Below are 17989 nucleotides of genomic sequence, written 5' to 3' on the forward strand. Positions count from 1 at the left end.
TATCCCTGTTTTCTTTGGGAATAATCTATTCAACCGGGAATGTGGGAAATTATAGAATCAAGTAACAGCATCATTTTATCCAGAACATAAACCACCAACAATTGCTGGAACTTGCAGTAAATGATTTGGTAGCAGCAGCTTGTGTGGTATTTATTTTAAAATGTGGTGCTTATTGATGTGGCACTCCACTCAGGGCACCAAATTATTTAAGGTGGGGGCAACAACAATGGAGAAAAAGATCATTTTAACTTAGTTGTGCCCTTTTCTGATTTGTTTTCATGTTCACTCAACAAGGAGATCCACGCGTGCGGTTGTAAGCTTTATCTCAAAATGACATTGTCATGATATATTTTAAATTGGCTTACAAAAGTGAAAACTAATTTTATAAAGTGTTAGACCCGCATCCTGAGGTGATAAGAGGGAGGAGATAACCCAATTTGTGTTTTATTTTGACTTGGTGGAAAATTTAAACGGACCAAGGTTGTGTTTTATTTCACTTTTACTATTTTGACTTATTAAAGGCATCATTGTGCATCTGTCCAGTGTTGTTTAATGTCTCGATTTTATTGTATCGAATGCTTTCACAACGATCTCGGTCACTTTGTGGCTAATTTGGGAGACTTCATATCTCTTTATATCGTTTTTATGTGTTTGTGGTCATTTTGTTTCACTTTAAGGGTGCCTTGTGTCTCATTGTAGTCGCTTCATGCATTCTTCTGATCATTCTATGCCACATTTTAGCTGATTTACAGTACATCTCTTTGCAGCCATTTTGTTTCGTTGTGGTCATTCTAAGTTACTTATTTATGTCTCTTTGGAGACTCGGTTGGTTTATTTTCCTGCCTCTGTCTGGCATAAAGTACAATTTTCCAGGATAATAGCTGGAACCTGCAGACAAAGACCCAAGGAGACTGTGGGGCCCAAAATCTCTCAGAGTAAGTTCAAATCCAGATGTGAAAACGAGGCAAAAAAGTCTCCAGAACTGCAGTAGAAAATGTCTGGAAGCGTAAGAAATAGTAAAACAAGTGCATCTGTCTTTATCTAAGAAAACAAAAAATGAGCAACCAACCAAACAACATTGCAACAGTTTTAAGATAACTCTTGAGTGACACAGACTTGGGTCGGAGTTCATGTAAAATCTACACCAGATGTGCTATTTGGCCTGCAGTAATAGTTGTTTGAACAACAACTTGTCACAACCTTAAGCTTCAGGGTGTTTTATTGGCAGATCAGAGTAACAGGGAATTGAATTAACTCTGGAGGAGCTGCAGAGATCCACAGCTCAGGTGGAAAAACGGGGTAAGAAGTAAGCCTCTGTTGACAGAAGGCTTTAGATGGTTGCACTGTAGCACAAGTGATTTACTGGACACAGCAAATATGTGGCAGAAGGTGCGCTAATCAGATGAGATCAAAACTGAACTTTTTGACCTGCATGCTCATTTCCACGTGGGCAAAAAAACAAGCACTCCGCATCTGCGCATACCTTCCCTGGTTGCAGCATTATGTTCTGGGAGAAGCTTTTCTAAGCAGGGACGGGGGAAGCTGGGCAGAGGTAATGGGAAGATGGTTGGAGCAACATTCTGAAAATCCTGGAAACAACCCGAAATTCAATTAGGGATCTCTGCCAAATCTTGAAAATTCATGTTTCCAAATGCTCCCTGTTAATTTGACTGAGATTGAGTTTTTTTTTTTTTTTTTTTTTAAAAAAGAAGAAGATGCTATGCTGCAGTCGCAACAGAATTTGGTCTTGCAAAAATATTTAGTTAGTGGGGCTGAATACAAGATTTCAGATTTATTTTTGTATAAAAAAAAAGGTTGACGTCCAGATCAGTAATCTTATAAATCTCTCTTGTTACGTTCCAACATGTGAAAAAGTTCAAGAGGTGTGAACACACTGTAGCACAAACAACAGGCTATGCCTGGGCAGCAGATCCCAATCTCGCCAGAAATCAATGTATTTGTTCTGCGCGGCGGGTGTGATAACCCTGGAATGTCAGATTGGACTTTGCGCACAAATGACAGCACAACAAATGATGGCCCCAGCTTCTTGGCGAGGGGCTGAGAAGGCGAGGAGGGGGCAGGCCGTGGCTCCCATCAGTAATCCCCTCAGTGTTGACGTCAGCCACGCTGCCTCCTCCGCGGGGACGCAGTGGGTGAGAGTCGGAGCAGAGCAGGCTGCGGTCAGTGCGCATCCCAGGACGCGGCGTCAGTGTAGTTGGGGCTCAACTTTTCAACTCGTCGCTTTCCACTTCGTTCCCGTTCGGAAACTTTAACAATGGGTAAGTTTTTTGAAGAAAATACAACATGAAAACCCTCTGTGAAGTCGTGAAACTGGGAAATCATTTTTTTGTGTGTGTGTGTGATTACAGCGTGGGTTAAAAGACATAGCTCCCCAAACTTTTCGGAGGGCGCGCCGATTGTGCTTGACAGCAGCGAAGATTTATTTGCGAGGCTGTTTTTCTGACCCGCTTTCGTAAGGATCGGCATTAGAGCAGCCTACATGTTGAGGAAAGCGATTAGGGAGATTATAGGAGATTCCTCCAGTCAACTCTGAGCGAGGGTGCGGAGGTGTTAACTCCAGGTCAGCGAGCTGTCCTCGCTGTTCCCTGCAGACAGACGAAAGGGAAACAACAACGCCACATTTGCTAAATTCTTCAAAAATTTTTCGGAAAACGCCCCTCTATCATCAGCATCTATTGATCATTAGTGCTCAGAAATGATTGACTCAGGAACAGGGGCGTTGCTACACATACAGCCATTGAGATCTAATTGCCCACATTTCAATGAAAAGTGAAATGCTCAAATTTCAGTGTTAATTTAACTGTTTTATTTTCTGTAAATTTTGCACTACATTCTCTCTTTGTCTATTTCGGTTCTGGGTTTCTGCTTGCGCCAATTGAACAGGCCCGTCTTTAGCATGGGCTGACTAGGGCCCCAAACTATTCTTTTTTTCATATGTTGTTTAATGAATGAATGTTTATACATTTCCAAAGAAAACGCATGAGCTCATTTCACTGTGAAGTGTTTTGATTCATTGGATTATTCTGTAGAGAACAACTATATGGCACATTTTGAAAATGATGTCATAACCCCACCTCTACCCTAACCCTTGACCTTAAAGGGGACATAACATGCCTTTTAATTCCTTCTTTTTTACATTCAAATCATTGAATTGTGGTCTATATAAAGTGGAACTGCAATGCTTTGGTCTAATTTCATCGTTATTGTTGCCACATTGCCCGTCTTTTGCCCCTATTCTAAGGGCGAGGAGTGAAGAGCAAGGCGTTCAACTCCACCCCGTTCGGCCATATTTGTAGTCTGTTAAAGGAGGGTGTAATGAATTCTATGGGTTAATACACTCAACATCCTGACATTTCTACTTATCCAATGTAGCTTCGGCATCCTTGAGCTTGGACTACAAAATCGTGGCTAAAAAATAAAATAGATAAAATCCCCAGATTTTTGAAACTGGTAAGCTGGAAATCCATGATTTACCAGCTGCTCCGCAGCAAATACTGTGGCGTAATTGTTCCAAAAATGTAATAGAGAACACTGAACGGATTGAAAAATATGACACGAACAGAATACAAAAATATATACGCAACACCTGGACAGACTAAATTAAACTTTTCTGCACAACAACGACACAACAAAATGTATTTAACGGCTAATAATTTGCATGATATGTTCCCTTTAACCACTTGGACATGATAACAGCAAGCACACGTTCCACACCTCCTCCTTCATTTCAGGGGTATTTTATTGACTGCGTTACGTTGCCATATGCATGCCAGGTGTACTTAGAATAACATTTTAGATCATTCTTTTTGTGTTTAGGAAGACATTTATTGGAAAGAATGTTCAAATACAAAGACTGTTTCAGAAAAAGCTGTTTTCATTTGGAAAAGGCCTAAATATCACATTATTGTTCTTGGTATTGGTAAAAGAAGCTCGTTTGGGCACCAATAATGGCTTTAGCCCAAGGGCCTACATCCTTCTTAATCAAGCCCTACCAGTTCAGTCATAAAATATGAGAGATTATAATTCCTGACCTAAGAAAAATATGCCACAAGCGACTTCTTTCTGCCTTATATATTTAAATCAGCTGAGTTCAACATGTCCTATAAAAAAGATGGCCTCTTTTCATACCTTACAAACTTGGGTATGAAATTACCAAAATGACAAAATGAACGTCTGTCAAAACGATTAGCACCTGTTTCATAAATGTAAAAAAGAAAATAATAAAAAATAGTCTGGATATGAAAGGGAACATTTATGGATGAAACAACAACAGAAAAAAAAAAAACAATTACCAGTTTTTGGACTAAATTTGTGGTCTGAGAACATGGCTCTAGGTCAGTAAAACGCCATATTTCTGTAAAACCATATTCCCATTTGAGTTGAAAATGACATTTTGGCTTGGAACATGCTTATGCAACAAATTTTGAACTGTTCAGAAAATGTATTTCATTTTTAGGATCTGGCTCATGCCCCAAAAACATCTTCACAAACAGTACTGTGCATATTTCTTTTATGCCAATGTCTTTTCCTTCTAAGCTGTTGAACTTTCTTGCAATCTTTTAAAGTGAATACTTTGGTGGTTCTTGTTTAGCAGTAGTAATGCTTTTTTTTTTTTCTGAAATTTGATTGGGATTGGATTGGGTCTTGCGTAGCAATGGTTTTTATGAGGGTAAAGGCTTGTGTAATGCTACCCAAACAAAAACTAAATATGTTTACCTTAAGGAACGATGTCATTGGAAGCATCTTGAAGCTTCTTTAGTTTGAAAGCTCGTGAAACACAATCTGAAGTTCTTAAGGAGACGGACCCATCTTTAAATGAGTTCCAAGTGCTTGCCATATGTGCTCTAAACCAGCGGGGTGGGAGAATCATGTTTGGAAACTTTGCACTCATGTTGAAAATATGGTAAACTGAGACACTCGGTACATGCAGAATAAAACAAATTGGTTTAATAACTGTATTATTTCCAGCGGTTGAGCTGGGTTGGGTAATCTTTTAATAGCTGGTGTTGTTCCGCACGCTGGAGATGAGGCTGAAGGGAAGAACGCTGTGAGAAAGTGTATCAATGCTCATTAATTCACTCTGAAGCTCTCACAGAAGCGCCTTTGTGCTCCTAATTTGGAGCCGCTCCTTTGTGCGACTTCAGTGGCTCTTAATGTAGAGAGAGAAGTTCACTGAACTGCAAGTTTCATAGCGGATGCCCTGTGAACTAATTCCCCACAGACCCTCATTCTCCATCTCAGAGAGGATATTACTTTGCATAGAAATCAACCTTTGTGCATTGTCTGTTTTACATTCACATATTCTCAAAGGCTTTTTTTTTAAAATGATAAACCAGTTGTGAACAAGTACAGATTCACTTGGAGACTTGTTTGCTGCTGTAAAAAATATCTTTGTGGTAGTCTTAGTTCTCTGTTTTTTATGAGAAATAGAAAATGGATTAACTGTGAGCTTGATAAGAGTCCAGCTTAGAACAAACAGGATGTCACAAAGCTGATTGGAGCTGTGACGTGAAACTAAATAACTTATATCTTATTGGACTTTTGCTGTGACTCTCACTGCTCAGAGAAGCATATTAACCCTTGATCATCACTCCAAAGTTACTCTGGATAATTTATTACGGCCCCACCCTGAGTGAAGGTTGACCTGAGCCTGTTAAATTCAAGTTTTATGTCAATAATCAGTTCTGTGATACATTCTGTGAGTAATTGGAGAACATTACAGCTTTCGTGTTCCTAATTATTAGGACTCACGATACATGGTTTCAAATATTGTTTTCACAGTATAAAATCCAAACTTCATAGTATAAATATAACCCCCAATGGTTACTGGAACCATAGCTGCAAGCGTCTTGGCGACATGTCTCTGTACCGACTTTGAATATCTGGAGACTTGCAAAAAGTTTTAGACCCCATACAGACGAAGCAGGGTTTGGCTGTATCTGACTAGCTCCTTGGTCAGATAGGGGGTCCCTTCCAGATGAAGTGGCCGTGAAACCTGAACACATTTAAAACCTGGCCCCAGAGTGGATAAGTCTGAAGATGTCCCCCATGGTGGCTTCATCTCGACATCCCCTATTCACGCAACTGGCTACAAACAGCCGTGTTTGTTCATGGACGCCAATGTAGACCTCACCTTTCCCTTAACATGGCAACAACGATGGGAGAATTTGGAGTTGTGTTTCAGACACTATTCAATTTGTTGTGGATTTCACCCGAAAACATTTTGCTCCTCTACTGCGTTCGCGAAGACCGTCTAGTGGCCGTTTCCGCACACCAACACCTCTTTTCTCTCTCTCCTGCGTTCGTTCTTTTTCTCCCTGCTCTTATTCCTTTTTTTTGTCCTTCTTTTCTCCTGTAGCTGCATTATAGCGCCACTCACTGGCATGGCATAGGTATTACAACACGTATTATGAGGCCCATGGCTTCATGCGGTTTCATCTTTATGCTCAAACCTTTCTGTGCGGATACAGTGTTTGGCTCCATGTGGACGTATCCTTGGTTTGGTCAGACGAAATGGAGCGTGTCTTTGAATATTAGTTACGTTTAGGTCTACTTTAGGTGTGCCTTAATCTAAACCAGTGGAAACCATTCAATTGTTGCTCTGACTCTATGTTTAGGGTTGTTGCCCTGTTGAAAGAAGAACCTTTGTTGTTTTTTCATACCATCTCGGTTTTTATCTAGAATTCCCTTGACTATAACCAGCTTGGAGCAAAACAAAAGCCTCCCCACAGCATGATGCTGCCACCACCATGTTTCACCATGAGGATGTGCATGTAGGGTTTAGGATAAAGAATGAAAAGTTAATGCTGGTCCTATATGGTCATATGTTTGCTGTGTCCCATCATGGCTTTTGGCAAATTGCAAGCTGGAGATCTTATGGCTTTCTAATTTCCACTCTTCGATAAAGGCAGATCAATATGAGTGCGAGACTAACAGTTTTCCTCTCGATAGATTTTTCAAACTTAGATTTGGATCTCTGAAACACCTCCATGGAGCACCTCCACCTCCATATTTGAAGATCTTTGATGTCAATGAAACAACAAATATTTCAGCTGTCTTTCTTTCTTTTTGTCTGGTTACCGCTGATTAAGACGAAGCGGGGGAAAAAAATTAACCTTTCTGTACTGTGACCCAGCCAATATTGAAATGTGGTTAGAAACAGAACACTGTGCCTCACATTGAATTGTGTGCGATCTGCAAAATGGAAACATGTGAATTGCTGTTATACTCTGTTTAAGAAAAGTGGGCCAATATGGGTCATGAATGTTATGCAAAAGTTTAAAAAAAATTTTTTTATTGCTAGTTTAAGACCTAATTTAGGCTTACATAAGATGCAGTTTGTTTTGCCAATATGGGTTGGCTTTCGACAACCCAAGTAGGTTTCATTATGAGCCCAAGTAAACTTGGTACCCATCCAGCCTAGGCAGAATCAATATGGGCGAACTGCCTGCTCTAAAGTGTCAATGATCATATTTTGTCTAAAGAGGATACATTAATTGAGTGCTTAGTTGTCCAAATTCAGTAAATTGTGGTCATTTGTCTTTTCTACAGCCAGCACCACAGAACAATTATTTTTTTTTCAGTATTTCCACACTAGTTTTTTTGGGGGGAAAAAAATTAAATAAATTAATAAAAAAAGCTGTTGAAGCAGGGCTGCATAGTGCCACAGTAGTTAGCACTGTTGTCTTGCAGTAAGAGGGTTGTGGGTTCAAACCCTGGGGTCTTTCTGCATGTAGTTTCCATGTTCTGTGTGTGTGTGTGTGGGTTCTCTTCAGGTACTAAGTGCTTGCAATCTGGCATCTCCCTTTGGAGGTTTTCTGGGCATGTCCCACTTGGAGAAGACCCAGAGCTCGCTGGAGGGACTATATAAGCCATGTTGGTATCCCTCAGAAGGAGCTGGATGAACTTGCCAGGGTTAGGGATGTCTGGGTTTCTCTCCTGGACCTGTTGCTCCTGCAGTGTGATCTCACATAAGTGGTAGGCAATAGAAGGACAGAGGCAGGGTCTCAGGATTGAATTGAGAATCTGCATATTTTCGGAATCTCCTGGTACAGTATCTCCTAAAACAAACAACCATTTTGTTCTTTTTCTCCTGCTGGCGGGTGGGCTTGCAGTCCTCTTTGTCTGGTCTGTGCCCTTGGTGCCCTCTTTTTGAATGTAGGTTTTGTAACGTAAGTTGGCCCTCCCATTTCGTTAGATCTTAAAATTATGGCCCGCTTGCAGCTGGTGGCAGCAAGACCTTGAGGCCCTCACGGATTGGCTACAGATGAAGACATTGACGTCATGAAGCGCTTGCGGTTTAGAAGACAGCGAAACCGAGAACTGATTTTTGACTTGAGGTTAATTTTTGCGTCATAAATTATTTTCATGACTAAAGTGAAGCTTTCATAGCTAAATCGGGTCCTTTGCCGTGTTGGCTGCGTTAGTCACGCTAGCACAAGCGTTGTCTTGGTGTTGCTGAGCTGTTGTTGTGTATTGCTCTTCAATGCTGCACTTTTTTTTTTTTTTTTGGTCCATCTGAGCTCAGGGTGTCTGGGATGTATCGCTGCAGTGAACTGTGTGGGCTGTGATCTTGTTACATCCTGAGTCTGAGAAGAGGAAAGACCTGTGACCAGCAGCGCTGGGCAGGCCAAGCACTTTGGCAAAGCAGCAACTTGTCAGCCAAAGGCAGAGCAACAACAGAGTCAGATAAGCTCGTCCTACTTTCAGTTGACTCATGATTCTTCTGCTCAGGAGGCAAGTTGGATGTCACAAGCACATGCTTCTCTTCCCAAGAAGTGCAATAAAAAACATGATTGGACAATGAGTTGCTGTGGGTGTGGTGAGTGCTGAGAACAGAATGAGCTTTGCTATTTAAACAAAAAACTTTTTTTTTTTAGGTGTTCTTTGAATTTCAGCTCTGAAATATCTTTTGAATTATCTTCATTCTTTAACCTTTTGAAATTTAACATGTTTATGTAACCGCCAATAATCAGCAAATCTCTCTCCGTCTTTGCTCTGCAGTCATTAACTACAGTGAATATTCACCATAATGAGCTTGCCGCTGTCATAGTTACGTGATTTCTGGGCCTCTTTCCATTTGGTATTGTGTGTGTGTGTGTGTGTGTGTGTGAGACCGACTATCTTAGGTGATTGTACAACAGATGAGGCCCATCTGAGGACTTTCCGCGGCCGTGCAACTCCGAAAAGACCCACTTTTTGTTCAGTCAGAAACGTTATTCATCTCCAACTCCTCCTCCCCTTCCTCCTTCTCCACTTTGTTTCCCCTGAAATCTCCCGTCTTCCTTCTTCTGAGCTTTTTTTTTTTTTTCATCTTCACAGAACTATCCAGGCTCTGCAGGTCTGCCAGAACAGTCATGCTAATTTGCTGAGCTAATAACTCCTCAGACAATAAAGAGCTGCATTGAGCTTTGTGACATGGAATGATCGAAATAGACTTTTCTCTTTTTGGTAGGGATGCTTCTTCAAGCATTTGCTTCCACCACCTCTGAAAGCCTAATGGACAGAAGGGATGGAAGGTGGTGTGTGAGTGTCATTGTGATTTACACTAGAGATTCAGTGCCTGCCTTGAAAACCCCTTGAATTCTTTCACATTTTGTCACTCTTACACCCACTATTAGGATTATATAGGTAGTTAGACCAACACAAAGTGGTCCGCAACTGTGATGTCAAAGGGAAATATTTTTATGTAAAATCTTTTGACAAAATAAATTCTGAAGTGGGCCCTGATTTGTTATTTAGCCCACTCTAAACTGACACCCAAAAATAAAATCCATTCTAACTAGTGTTGCACTGGTACCGATACCGATACCAGTGTCGGGCGGGGCTCCGATCCAGCACTAAAATGGTGGTATCGGTATCGGCGAGTACCAACAAATAGGGCACGATACCATTTTGATGTTTGTATGTCACTTGAACGCAGCCTTCTCTCTCCTGACTAGTATTATACATGTTATATGAAAGTTGCACTATTTTGGCACTTGAGAGCCAAAACTCAGGGTTTAAAAGAGATTATTCAATTATTAATGTAATTTTACTGTCTTACTGTTGCGCTACTATTATACATGTTATAATTTCACGAATGTTGGACCATTTTGGCCTTTGAGAGCCAAAAGTTTATTCAACTATTGTCACCCATTCCAGGTAGGCAATAAAAAGTTCTACTACCCTAAGTAGTATGCAGTTCTTCATATATACACACACACATCAATTTCAAACAGATGGTATCGGTATGGTATCGGTATCGGCCAATACTGCACAGCCAGGTATCGGGTATCGGTATCGGGGCCAAAAAATGGCATCGGCACAACACTAATTCTAACTATACGTGTCTTCACAAGTAACCTATAATTTGCAAATGGAGCCTTGGACATCCACCCAAAGAAGCTGACCTATTAATCCGAATTAGAAACATCTTTATTTGATCATGATCATGCAAAATCAAGGAATTTGACTGTGGTTTCCGCGCTCACAGTGTACAGAAATATTTGCGCATATACGTTTTTTTTTTTATGTATAGATTAAAAAAAATGGAGGTTATGAGTTGTGAATGTACAATATGCTTAATTGTTTTCCACAGCAGTGTAGCTGACTACTCAAGCTGTAAGGTGTTCATTGTGTTCATCAGGGAGAACACCCTGGGGGAAGAAACTGCCTCTGTGGCAGCTGGTTTTTGTTAATAGCGCTCTGTAGCGCCAACCTGAGGATAAAAGTCTAAATAGGCAGGATGTGTGGGGTCAGCAGAGATGTTAGCTGCCCTTTTCCTGACCCTAGTCCTGTACAAGACCGGGATGCAGGAAAGGTCGGCCCCAATGATCTTCTCCACAGACCTAATAGTTTGTAGCAGTTTGGACCTGTACTGTTTTGTGGATGAGCCAAACCACACAGTGGTGGATATGGACAAAACAGAATAAGGGCAGTGTAGAGGTTTAGCAGCAGCCCCTGTGGAAGGTTGTACTGCTTGAGTTGCTGAGGGAAGAACAGTCTCTGCCGGGTCTATGTGTGAGGACCAGGTAGGGTTAGGGGAAAAAATGGAAAAAAATATGGTTCATTGGTCGGATCCACAGTAGCGAGCCTGGATCCGACCAAAGATAGTGGTGTCCTCTGCAAACTTCAGATGTTGCTGATGCTTCTTGAGTAGGACAATATCCTCCCCAGCATCACCTTTTGCTGCTGGTCATTCAGGAAGCTGGTGACCCACTGAAACGGGGGTGCCTGGTACTTTGGGCTGGGTTGATGGTGTTGAAGGCTGAGCTGAAGTCTACAGAAGCCTGGTGCATGTCCCTGGGTGGGTGAGGTGTTGCAGGATGAAGTATAGTCCCAAGCTGACTGGCTGATTGCTGCAAAATGCCTGCAGATGTCATAACAGGAAAAATGGTTTAAGAAAGTATGAACTCAATGGGGCCTAATACAAATGTATGCCACGTTCTTTTTAGATTAAATCTGTAAAACATGGATCAATTTCCTTCCCTGTTAAAATCCTCCACTGCTTTGTGTTGGTCCATGACATCAAATCCTAATAAAATACAGGGAGGTTTGCAGTTTTAATGCAACAGATATGAAACAGCTCAAGGGATGTCAATACTTTTGCAAGGCACTGTATGTCACAGTCACTAGCCTTCATGTATAGTCAAAGGTTAGCGCTTAAAATATCCTCTCTGCAAAAAAAGACACAAATTCTATGATATGCACATCCAGCTGCAGCCTTGTTTAGGATAAATTATTCCATCAATACAATCTGGCCTTTATCTGCAGATTTAAGAGCACATCTGATTATCAAAGTTAGGCCGACGACGAATACAGTTTCCTTTTCAGCTTGACATCCTGCTGGCATCACATCACGCATTCAGAGCAAAATGGGGATCCTTGTTAGTGGAGCAGCAGTTTGGATCCCTGTTTTGTTCACAGTCAGATGATTGTTCCAGAAGGCCTGGTGGAAATAATGGGTCACGGTAAGCAAAGAGATGCTGCAGCTGATGGACATTTCACTGATCCAACAGGCATTCAGCCCTGCTGCAGTGCTTTGTGCTCTCTGTGTAGCTTTACACAGCCACATCTTGCACAGCACCAAAAAAAAAAAAGGACTCTTCCTACTTTGATATTCTTTTGCTGACTAAAATTGGCCATAATGTCTTTTTTTCTAGAATCTACATCTTTCTTTCACAAGCACTCAGATTGATAAACATTTGGATGCACCTTGATGGCTATGTTTACAAAGTTTTTCATCTACGAACATAAAGTGCTTTATGGATCTTGTGTTCACTGTATGATCAAATTTTGTTTTTAAATATATGCAGCATCTCTTTAATTTACCTTTGGGTTATATTAATGTTACCCGACTGTAGCTGAATACATTTTCCAAATGAAAATTAGTCGGTTTGGGGAGATTAGTCCCAACGTCGGTGCAAAAGTCTGCAGAGTTGTTGCCAGCAGCAAGTGTCTTATCTTGCATAGATACTGTTTTTAAGAAAAAAAAAAATAGACCAGATCTAGTCACGCTAACTGATATTCAGAGCGGGTCAACTTCCATGATAGATTTCTGCCATCCTGAAGGACTTCAGACACAATCATTTTTCAGAATTTCATGTCAAAACCATCGCACAATATTTTTTTTAGCCATTGTCACTTTGGTGTTTGATAGAAAAGCCTTAACAGGACTTCCGCAGAGAAAAGATCTAATCCAAAAACAATATGACATAAAAACAATGTCTTTTTAGCAAAATAGGCAAATGCAATTTCATTGATGGTTATTTTGCAGTATTTGTATACTTAATACCAACTATGGACCAAAGAAGTCTTCAGCGTAACGTCTAATGAAAAAGGGACGGTTGTGAAAAGATTTCTACATAAAATAAAATAAACTTTGCTTTTTAGATTTGCTTCACTCTCAGACCTTCTGTTTCTCCAAACAAAGGATGTTTATATTGTTGTCTACTGCAGAGTAAAATACTAAGTACTTGTAATGATTCTATATTTAAAAAAAACAAAATTATCCCTTTCAATGCACCCGTGCTTTCCTCTCCATCTGTGTCACTTGTGTGGTTTGTTATACATCTTTTTGTTTTGTTTACATCGCAGTCTGCTTAAGGTGGCCGCAAACAAAAGCAGCGTCTTGCATGCCTTGATGCACACCGTTAGCCGTGCTGACCAAGTAGAACAGCTCTAAATATTTCAGCGGCTGCAGATTGTTTTCTCATGTTGAGCTGAGTTTTTTTCTGAGCATCCTAACCACAGCGACTATTGAATGTCTTCACAGTTTTTGACAAGCCCCCGTTTTTTTTTTTTTTTTTTTCAAATTAAACTCTGGTTCCAAATACATCTTGATTATTGAACAACACCACATGGCAATAGTTGAGTAACTTGACTCGATTGACCGATGCTGTTGGCAAATTTATTACATGCTTGCGGTACATCCTCTCAGCCTTACTCCCACTCTTAAAGGTCAGAATCTGACTCAGTTACTGTACATAAACTCAAAGATGTCATCATAAGTACTGCTTTTTTATTTTTATCACCAGAAGGGCCATCAGCTCAGATTGTTAATGTCTACATTTGAAATAGAAATGTGATTTTTTTTATTTTTTTTCCCCCCACTGTGCAGCCTACATGCACCAATCAATTGAGCAACATTGAAATCAGCTTTCCCTTGATCTGCTCTAATCAACTACTGAAGTCTAACACATCTAACTCTGAGAACTCCCACCATTTTTCAGTCTATAAACGCAAAGCCATGTATTTTTACACACCTTTTTTAAGTTTAAAAAAAGTTTTAGGGACTTGTATTTTGATGCATGTAATAGGGAAGATCGTGTAATTCCCATATTTTCTGTTGGATGGATAATTACTACCTCTGTCAAAACAACCCGCAGCGTGCTTTAGTTAATAGAATAGAATAATTGTAATTGATTAATTTGGCTGCGACTGGTCAAACCTCAGTGAAAACCGGAAATCAGTATTAGCCAAAAAACAAACAAACAAACAAACAAAAAATAAAAATAGTTTGTGCATCTCTAATTTGAAGAAAAAGGGTTGTTAAGAAAATACTTTGACATGATTTCCAAGATTTGTGTAACTCCAACTTCCATGTAAAATTACTTCGGTTATCTTAAAGGAAATAAAAGGGCCCCCAGCTCATTTCCCTGTAAGATCCCCCGTCACGAGCAAAAGCCGAATGCATTAGTCTGCTTTTCAGCTGTGGGAGCCTATAAGATTGAGCTGTTGGCTGTGTGCCTGCTAAGTGTATTCAACCCTCCACAGATAGGTCTTTGTCCTCAGGCCTTTAACGCGGCTGCTAAACAACCGTAAGACAAAAGCATCTGGGGTACCCCAGCGCACCAGTGAGAAATGGTCTTCATACGGAGAGCCGTGCCAGACAGCCGGGGACTACTGGGAGGCGGCCAAACGCAACAGTACCGTTGAATTGAGCCGCAATTTAAAAGAATACCCAAATGAATATTTCAACAGCTCCATATTCAGAGTTTAAAGTCCTTTTTGAGATGTTTCTCGTTTGCTTCATAGCGTCGTAACAAACTTGTGGAGATATTTCTGCATTGACTGTGGTGTTTGGGTTACACAAGATGTTGGAAATGCGCATGACTCATTTTTTCTGTTGTTGTGACACATTATCATAGTTAGAGGAGTCATTCTTTCCTACCAGAAATCTTTTATTTTTTTCCTCCAAGAAAAAGCTTTCCAAGTGAGAATTTGCATCGACTGTTTATTATCTTTCAAAGATGGGCTTGATAGACAGGAAGCGCCACTTCTGCCAAGCAGATGAGAATCTGAAATAGCTGAGCTTTTATTGCGGGACAGCTGCAGGAAATATAATAGCTCAGGGAGAATGTTTGGGTAGGTTCAGACGCAGACTGCTCGGAGGTGTAACAAAATGGATTTGAATTTAATTACGTTGCTAAAATATGGAGAAAAAAAACGGTCTGTTGAGTGGTTTAGTGATGTTTGATTCTTTCATTATGTTCACATTTTAGGATATTTTGCATCACTCAGAAAAAGGTTTACCTCAAAGTAAAAGAGAGAGAGAGAAAAAACACCAGCTAACTGCTGCTTCAGGACAGAGGAAATCCCAGATGTTTCTGCTTTAAAAACAGCTTAGCTCTGCAACGACACACAGACCAGAGTAGGGATCGGCTGGCTGTATGAATGTTGTAGCGGCACCACTCAGGGGTCTCTTTAGTCATCTTAGCTTTTGGCCTCTAACATATGGGAAAACAATAAATACTGTAACACTAGAACAGCAACAGCTGTAAAGAAATTTTTAGAGGCAAACCATCTGCAAACCTCCTGCAAGCGAGGCATAGCCTCTGCAAAGTGTGAATATCAGAGGTAGCAATACACTGAGGACATGATATGAGACATAGAGAAAATATTGGGTTCACACTAACCAGATAAGACCATTTTTCACGTAATTTGTGTAAGAATTAAATGTGTTTTTTTTGCTTTCACAAATATGCAGACGATTTCACAAGTTACGGACTGTTGTGCAGCAATAGGTTGGTTTAGTTAATAACTATTATTAAAAGCTAAGGGTAGTTCTTAATAAAGTTGACAATTTCAATGAAAATGACCAAGTTGGGGGTACCACTTGATTTTCAGAAATTAGTAGCCAAACAGCTCTGAGTCTCTGTCAGGTTATGAAAACATGCCTGGTGAGGTGTGGTATTATAGAACAATAGATGGAGTGAATGTCTGCCCTTGCGTTTTCACAAAAACAAGCTCTAAGGACATACATTCAGAATAAACACAACTATTCCCAAAAGTATAAGAACTTATTAACATAATACATCTGCACTGGGATTCTTTTGCATAGACATCTTTTGGGTTTACAGAAATGCGTCAAAACCAAAGTATGTAAAGAGAAAGTGGAAATGAGGGCAACGTTAACTCAAAGGATTACAAAGAACCATGGGTAGTTACTTGCAGAAGAATGGTGTACCATGTCACAAAGCTCTAATCTAACTGGTTTCCTCCACTGTTTCCTGATCCTAATCTAATATAGCTCCTTTGGGATATGATGGAAGTTCACCACCAAGTTGTATCGTAGACGTGTTGCTCACAAATAAACAACAAATTCACAGCCATTACCAGGCTGAGATGTCAGCCTGGGCCAAACTCTCAAGGAAAGGTTTCCAACACCTTGTTGAATCCGTGCCATGAAGGCAGCTCTAAAGGCAGAAGGGGTTCCAAATCAGTGATCCCAAGCTGCACTTAATAAAGCAGCCAGTGAGTTTACAGTATCATTTCTATGCTTGTCTAAATCTTGTTGCACTGTAGTATTCAAATGCTGCCAGATAAGGGGCTTAGTAGCGATGAGGGCTTCTGGGATGCTTTTGTACCTTGGTGACGTCTTTATTAGTCGATCCTGTCAACACGGGTCAACTCAAGGTTTACTTCTATCCTTTCAAAACGAGTCCCCAAAGATAAATGCTGATTGTCAAGTTAGTACACTAACTGTCCTATCTGGTGCTTTTATTAATAACTTGCACTTATTTGACCAGATAAAGTCAGATGCTGACAGTAGATGGCTGGGTTGCCGACTTCCCTTTTCCAAAGTTTATCGTGGTGTTTTTGAATAGCAAAGTCTTGTGGCACAGAATATGCCTATCAAATCAATAAAGGGATGAACTGGCCAGATCTTACTTGAGACTTATTTATCCTTCAACCTTTTTCAGTATTTGGCAGTGATTAGGAACTGTATCATCATCGGAAGAGACAGACACTTCTCTGCGGGGGTCGAGGTGTCAGGTTCAGGTTACGGCCTCCTCCTGTGGCCTTCCAGGATACGGTCTCAGGAGGCCTAGCTTTGAGGCTACAGGGGAACCTTATGCAACAATGGCATTAAAGTGACCGGCGTATTAGCTGCTTTGTTGTCATAGTGCTGTCGACAAACCCTGACACGGAAGAGTCGGGCTGGCACAAAGGAGGGGGGGGTCTCTACCTAATAAAGGTTGGGTAAAAGACCCAAGGGTTTTGAAAAGGGGCGAGGTCTAAGGTCAAGGGTGAGAGGTTGGCAGCGTGAGGTGGGGGACAAAGGGACAGACGGGAGTGTACCAGAGAAAGGAGATTCCCAGGAGCTGGGGGGGGGGAGGGGCCCAGCTCATGGGAAGAAACCCACAACTTTAGCTGGACAGTCTTGTCTGCTGTCTTAAGAGCTCTAGACTTCATTATGTCTCCATTGTGCCGCTCTGTGCTCACATGAACAGTACAGGGAGGCTGGAAATGAATGTTTTCATCCACCGCGTTATTTGCTGTCCAGGCAACAGGAGTGTGAGAACTTTTGAATATTAAAGACAGTCATCCACGTGGGAGGGTAATATTTAAAATATTTGACCCCTGACCTCAAAGGTTAGATTCACTTTTAAATTAATACATATGCTCCTAAATTGTAAATAGTTTGCACATCATTCCCAAAATACACATTTAATGAGTGGCCTCATAATAATTGTAATAAGGAGTAGACATTTGTTTATTTGCTGTAAGAATATTCATTATTAACAGTTTTCCTGTCACTAATGTAGTATAAAATTCAACCTAGTGGTCTTTGTGCTATAGCTGAATACAAACAAAGCTGGTAAGATAAATAAAAGCTTAAATGATTAACATATTAAAGTTGGGTGCTTCAACAGCAGGTAAACCAGAGGGTCTACAACAGAAAACATAATGTACAGTTATTAAATCGGCATACTCAGATTAAATGAAGAGTGCAACTGAGTAGGGTGACCCAAAAGTGCACAATACGCATATATAACTGTGCAATAAAAACAGCAACAGATTAGCTACAAAGTGTGGGATTAATAGCAAGGATGTTAACTATTTACTGAGCTTGCTGGGAGCAGTGATGGTTATAAAGTCTAACGGCTGCTGGGAGGAAGGACTTTTATATTACTCACATTTTCATTTATTAAGTGTAAAATTAACTAAAGATTATGTGTGTTAGAGCGATGGATAAAAACTG

General features: G+C 40.6%; 1 protein-coding gene across 2 annotated transcripts in view; it reads left to right on the forward strand.

Moving 5' to 3' along the window:
- Positions 1-2119: 2119 nt before the first annotated feature.
- gpm6bb (glycoprotein M6Bb) overlaps positions 2120-17989 on the forward strand; it is a 48045-nt gene continuing 32175 nt past the window's right edge. Inside the window, exon 1 of one of the 2 annotated variants that reach the window (XM_012873249.3) lies at positions 2120-2279. In XM_012873249.3, coding sequence (XP_012728703.1) covers positions 2276-2279 — 4 coding nt within the window. In that variant the 5' untranslated portion in view covers positions 2120-2275. The remainder of the gene's footprint in view (positions 2280-17989) is intronic. The other variant, XM_012873250.3, reaches the window with a different exon arrangement.

This window comes from Fundulus heteroclitus, chromosome 7 (genome assembly GCF_011125445.2).
Source record: "Fundulus heteroclitus isolate FHET01 chromosome 7, MU-UCD_Fhet_4.1, whole genome shotgun sequence".
In the NCBI taxonomy this organism is placed as follows: domain Eukaryota; kingdom Metazoa; phylum Chordata; class Actinopteri; order Cyprinodontiformes; family Fundulidae; genus Fundulus; species Fundulus heteroclitus.